The 6,055-nt window shown below is 42.4% G+C and overlaps 1 protein-coding gene across 1 annotated transcript; it reads left to right on the forward strand.

Moving 5' to 3' along the window:
* Nucleotides 1-202: 202 nt before the first annotated feature.
* On the forward strand, nt 203-4,765 carry EGLN3 (egl-9 family hypoxia-inducible factor 3). Its single transcript, XM_010137059.1, has 4 exons — nt 203-320; nt 2,222-2,358; nt 3,114-3,187; nt 4,372-4,765. The coding sequence occupies exons 1-4, from the start codon at nt 204-206 to the stop codon at nt 4,407-4,409; spliced, it is 366 nt and encodes a 121-aa protein (XP_010135361.1). The 5' UTR covers nt 203; the 3' UTR covers nt 4,410-4,765.
* The last annotated feature ends 1,290 nt before the right edge of the window (nt 4,766-6,055 follow it).

Below are 6,055 nucleotides of genomic sequence, written 5' to 3' on the forward strand. Positions count from 1 at the left end.
TGGAATTTCACACTGGGTGACTCATCCAGTGAAAGAAGCTTGTGCAAATATACCTTCTGGTGGTGTCTGCTGTAGGTTTTGGCTTGATCATCTGAAAAATACTGAGCCAAACTGGTGGTGGGGGGATGCTTAGCAAAGAAAAACTGAAGGTGGGCATCTTGTAGAGTTCTAATTTTTTACAATCTTTCTCTTTCATTCAGGCTATGGTCGCTTGCTATCCTGGAAATGGAACTGGGTATGTTCGACATGTGGACAATCCAAATGGCGATGGGCGCTGCATCACCTGTATTTATTACCTGAATAAGAACTGGGACTCCAAGGTGAGTAAGCAACGGGCTTGCAACAGAACTTGAAGGAAGAACTACTTCAGAAACAGAGCTTTGGAGCTGTCAGTTGCTTCTGTGAACTCTGGTGGACTTCTGAGCAGCTGGTCCATTCTTTGTATCTGCATTTATTTTCTTGGTGTTTACGGCAACGCTTTGGAAGTAACAATCTGCTTCCTCATCATTCTCTCTCCTATCCCACACACATACTGGTTTTGTTGCTATAGAATAAAGCTTCTAAGCATGGGGCTGCTGGCTCTTATGCTTTGTTTAGAGGAAAAAGCGATGAAGCACTAGAAAGAAAAACATAATACACTGAAGAATAAGTAGCTTCTGGGAACAGAATAAAATGACAGCCCAAATTTGTCACTGTAGGCTGAAGGAACTGTATCAAGAATGCTAACCTGCAGAAGATCTTCAGACAGTTGCCTTTGTGGTTTTCTTACTTGTGAAGTGGTGGGGCTTAGAGTAATGAGCATGTGGCTTGGTTTGCCCTTTCCGTCTTTGACTCCGCCAGTGGGTCTCTGAACAGGAAGGTGCTCTTGTCTGCCTGAACCAGCCTTAAATTTACCATACCTTTAAGTTAGAAACAAAATAAGTGTTTGTAAAACTGCAGGATGTCCCCTTACACTGCTGCTGTCATAACACAGCACAAACCACGTGTGTGGGTTATATATGAAAAATTTTCCAGTGTTTTTTGTCTCTCTAATTTGTCTTGGCCCCTTTAGGTGGATGCTCCTTGAGCACTCAAACACTATGAACCCCCCAAAGTGAGTTCAGATTTAGAGGCTATGCCACTGAAAAATGGGCTGTTGGAGAAAAACACATTCCTTTACGGAGGGTATGACAGAGAAACATCTCAGTGTAATAAAATGAAGCAGGAAATGGGGAAGGAAATGAAAATATCCAATTTATTTTGTGCACGGCACTTTTAGAATAATAGTGAGGAAGCACCCAAGTGGACACTAAGAAAACTAACTGAAATCCTGGAGACTGATGGAGAGGATTGTGTGGGTGTGATGGTAATTTTATGCAAATGTATGCTGGAGGAGATGGAATATAACCATGCTGGCCTTTGAAAGCAACCATGTTGCTTTATACCTGACCTAATAGTTTCTTACTGAGGTTCGCGTGCCACGTGGAGGTACTAAGTCAGGTCAGTGCTGCATGCACTGCAGCATCTTCCCTGCACTCTGTGGTGCAGCATGAAAGCTTTCAAACAGCCATCTAACAGTACCAGGGAGAAGGCAGAGTTCTTCTGCGTCTTCTGAAGTTTCTGCAGTGTGTGCAGATCATGAGACTTTTTTCCTGAAACTCCTGGTACCTGGAGAGAGAAATTATGTGGTAGAGAAAACAGGCTATGGCATGAGTAGGGAAAAGACTGGCTGGGAGATACAATGCATTTATGAGAAGTTTATTACAAATCCAACAATAGAACAGTCCTCGCTCTTCCCAGGGTTTAAAAGTTAACTCCTATATGACTGGGTACAGGCTCTGGAATACCATAAGTGGTATCTAGCACTTGCTGGAGGAGAGCCTGAGCTCAGGCTGGTCAGGTGGAGCGGCCTTTCCTGCCTCGTGGTGTTCATTGGTTCTAGAGATGTGACTGTGAGCTCAGAAGTTTCCCAGGGTTTGTTACAGGGCCAGTGTTGTCTTTATCCTGGTTCATTTACTCTAGCCAGATGTTTTTGCTGAAACATTGCAAACTGCTTGGGAAAATCAAGGTGGCCAAGAGATTCGGTGTGTGGTTTTCCAGTGTTGTCATGTAGTTGTCTTGGTTATATCATGAGAAGTTTATTCCCCGTTTGTTGGGTGCCCAGAAGAGGGAACTAAATCACTCTTTGCATGAATGTGTGCACGTTTATATATGTAAAAAGCAACCTTTCCTTTTCTTTCAGCTGCATGGTGGAATTCTTCGAATATTTCCAGAAGGAAAGTCCTATGTAGCAGATGTTGAGCCAATTTTTGACAGATTACTTTTTTTTTGGTCGGATCGAAGGAACCCACATGAAGTCCAGCCTTCTTATGCAACCAGGTAAGTAGCATGTTTGGTATTGGTACTTGGCCAGGAAAAAAATAAAGCATCTTCTCTACCAATATTTATATCTAAAATAGATGGCCATCGTGTGTTTGTTTAAATACACATGTGCATAAAAAATAGATAGCTAGATTTTGAGTGGATTTTCTGTTTTTGAGTCACTGGGAATTCTCTCATCAAATGAGAAAGAGCAAACTTGAATGATAAGATTCCTTTTGTGATGGAAAAAACCCCAAACCCTTTTACTATTGACAGGAGAAATCTTCCAAGCCAGGCATAGTTATTTAGCTGGGAGATGCTGGGTTATACTTTTGCCCTCATAACACTGTAGGGATTCTTGGGGCTACCATCTGTCAACAGGCTACAAAAAGCTGATGTGACACAGGGCAACACACAAGCTGCCTACAGGTGTCCCAGAACACAATAACATGCAAAGGTCTGTAAGCTACTTTTGCCCTCTGTTACCAGGGGCTCTGCACTCTTTTGTGCCTCCAAGCAGAAATTCTCACCTATATTTCTATTTCACTTGATAAAATACACATTTAAAGTGCCTTCTGTATTTGTCTATAAAGACTTGCCATCTGCATATGTCGCAGTTTGAAAAGGGGGACTGTTGAACCCGGGACAGCATCCCATTTTTAATGTACTAATCCAATTTTGTTTTTTGCTTTCTCCATAAGCATAAAACTCCAGGGCTCTATTTTAGTAGCAAAACTTGCAACAAACACAAGATTTCTTTCTTTCTTTTTTAGATATGCCATGACTGTGTGGTATTTTGATGCCGAAGAAAGAGCAGAAGCCAAAAAAAAGTTCAGGAACCTAATCGGTATGATTCTTTTATCAGTGTTCACCAGAAAGAATTTAATGGATTTTGATATTTCCAAAGGCAGAGCCTTTGTGGCTAGATGGGTATGCCATTCATAATTAGAAAGCTTTTTAATTTAAAATCACTAGTCAGTTATTTTATGTGAAGCGGAGAAGTTGTGACAGAAGAAGATTCAGGCCTGGCCTCCATATCCCTGATGAGCATGATGGGCAACATGGGAGAGGCGGTTTCTGATTTCTCTCCCAAATGGCTGCTGAGATTTTTGTCCCACTCCAGGTGGCTTCTCCAGTCACTGGAAGTCACTAAGCTTTTCTTTTGTTATTTGGAAAGTATATTTTGTCTCCTCCAAACTCTGCTTAACACAGTCGTTAGACTTACACGCACCATTTCATGATCATGTGTTCTAAATGTTCTGGCCCGATAGTGCTTGTCTTCGGTATTAATGAAGGGCAGTTGGGGCCAGCATTAATGCAAAAGAGATTTGTCTTTAATTTGCAAGTAATTTCTGAGTGGGGATATTCATAATGACCTTGGAATGTATAGATTAAGAGTTGGAAAGAAACGACGTTTAGATACATAAGTTCATCTTTTGACAGGCTGATGCTAGAGTAGCTGTGATTGTGGTGCACTTCAAGAGCTACCTACATTCAGCTGGGTCTCACAGGTAGCTTAAAATCAACTCAGAGCCACTCTGCAGAAACCCAGGAGAAGGTGACCCCAGCTTTCCCAATGGCAGCCACACTGCCTGCCGGAGTTGTAGTGGTATATGAGTAGTGGACCGAGTTGTCCACATGTGCTCCAACACTCTGCCAGGGGCCATGCTCAAAAGTAACTGGTATGCAAAGCAAATACAGGCTTCACCCTTAAAGGGGATCAGGATCAAGGGGCCAAGATTTGGGGGAAAAGTATCACAGATCTAGAGTCTGGAAGTTTATTGGGCTACTTAAGTACTGCAGGAGTCATCTTCAGTTTCAGTAGGGCAAACGTACAAAACCTTGGCGTGACTGTCTCGTTAACATGCTGTGGATTCATATGGCGTTTCAGCCCGTGTAGTGAGCTCGTGTCGTGACTCTGAAACAGAAAGTGCTCTCTGTCGAAAACAGTCCAGCTTTATTCTGAGTTTTCAAATGAATGCTGGTAGAACCCTCTGCTTAACTGCCTCTCCTTTCATCTTTCTGCTGCAGATGCAAGGAAGAGAGAAGCACCTCTTAATGAAGACTAATCAAGTGTTCCTGAACTCTTTGTGAGGACATAAGATCCCAAAGATGACTTCCGTTTCCAGCGAACAGGGGCAAATTCTTGTAATGCACAAGAATGCACTGGTTGTGTCTAGCATGTGCATCTTATATTGATGGTACTTAAGGCAGCCTCCTGTCACGCCTGCATCTGGCAGAAGGAACTTGTTTTCTCTTTGCCTTTTGCTGGAAAAAGTAACCAGGGTTAAAAAAAAAAAAAACAAGATTATCACTAAGCTCAGTGATAGTGGTTCAGCCAGCTGGCTTTTGATCACTCTTGTAACCAAGATAGTGATCATTGGAACAAGCAGTAAAAACCTGAGTCTTATTTGCACTTTATGGGCGGGAGGGGGGAAATCTAGCTCGGTAGGAAGGAGTTTTACAAGTTTAAAATCTGTGGCAGACTGCTAACGGGCAAGGAGAGGTATTGGAAATGTGAAATAAAACTGGAGTTTTGTAGAGTGTCTGTCCCACGTGGGCGTGTCGATGTACTGTTTGTCACTTTGCTGCGCAGAACATTGGCTCAGCTCTTCGACAGCACAGCTTTCCAAACAGATTTTTGTCTACACAGTCATCACACTTCCTGAATTTTGTTCACTTTTCAAGAGTCAAATTCTAGCTGTGCAGTTGCACTGCCCTTTCTGTCCCAGGACTGAGGGGGAAGTAGTTATGCATCTGTCCACAACTTTGTAAAACAGTTTCCTTTCTGTTCTGAGTGGGATGGGTTGTATGTTTTCTGTTTTCACGGTTTGGTAAAGCAGCTGTTTTCTCCCAAAAGTTTGGTAAACTTGGAAGGGTGATGGCACACAATGGATTGGCACTAAAGGCCAGTGATATGTAGAGTTTAGTGTTATTTTCATAACTTCTGCATCTACTGTGTTTTGTTTGACACAGATATGAATCTGAAAGTGAAAGAGATGTCTGGCAGTCTGACAAATGTGTGATAAATAATGGGTAACTTAGACTTGATTTCTGTGCTGCTTATCCTTAGTTAACGTGCTTGTTTATCTGTGCATGCGTATGTAACTTGAATGAAAGAGCGATTCTGTTTCAATTGATCTGTTATGCCCAAGCCAGGAGATCAGAGTTATTCAAATGACAAAGCACATATTTTTTTCTCCATTATTTTTTTAAACTTATTAGACTCAATGAGTAATTGGTAAGCTATCTCCAGTCTGCCTAAGCTTCTACAACCAGCACTTACTATGCAGTTCAGAGTAGCTCTTAACGAAGCTGGGAGCTGGCAGTGGATGTATTTATCACACTAATTGTTTTTAACCTAATACACTCACTTGCATTCATTTTGTTCTCATGTTGTCAGTGTGTATGTCAGACCCTACTAAATGCTCCGAATAGATGCTCTCTTCAGTATCACATATTTTCCTGTGTCACCTGCCCGCAGAGGTGAAGGCGGTCAGGCTGAACCACCGGCCCCTGCACCAGTTCACCACACTGTGCCGGGCTGTCATGCTAGATGGGTCTGCGGGCCAGCTCTGGTGCACTTGAGCCGGGGAATGAAAAGGTAGTGTGCAATGGTGACTGTTAAACGTCAGTGGCAGAAGGGTAACAGCTGCACAGGACACAAAATAAATACCGTTAATGACATTAAAAATGGTAATAGAAATGCAGTATT

This window comes from Buceros rhinoceros, unplaced genomic scaffold (genome assembly GCF_000710305.1).
Source record: "Buceros rhinoceros silvestris isolate BGI_N320 unplaced genomic scaffold, ASM71030v1 scaffold2855, whole genome shotgun sequence".
Classification (NCBI taxonomy): Eukaryota; Metazoa; Chordata; class Aves; order Bucerotiformes; family Bucerotidae; genus Buceros; species Buceros rhinoceros.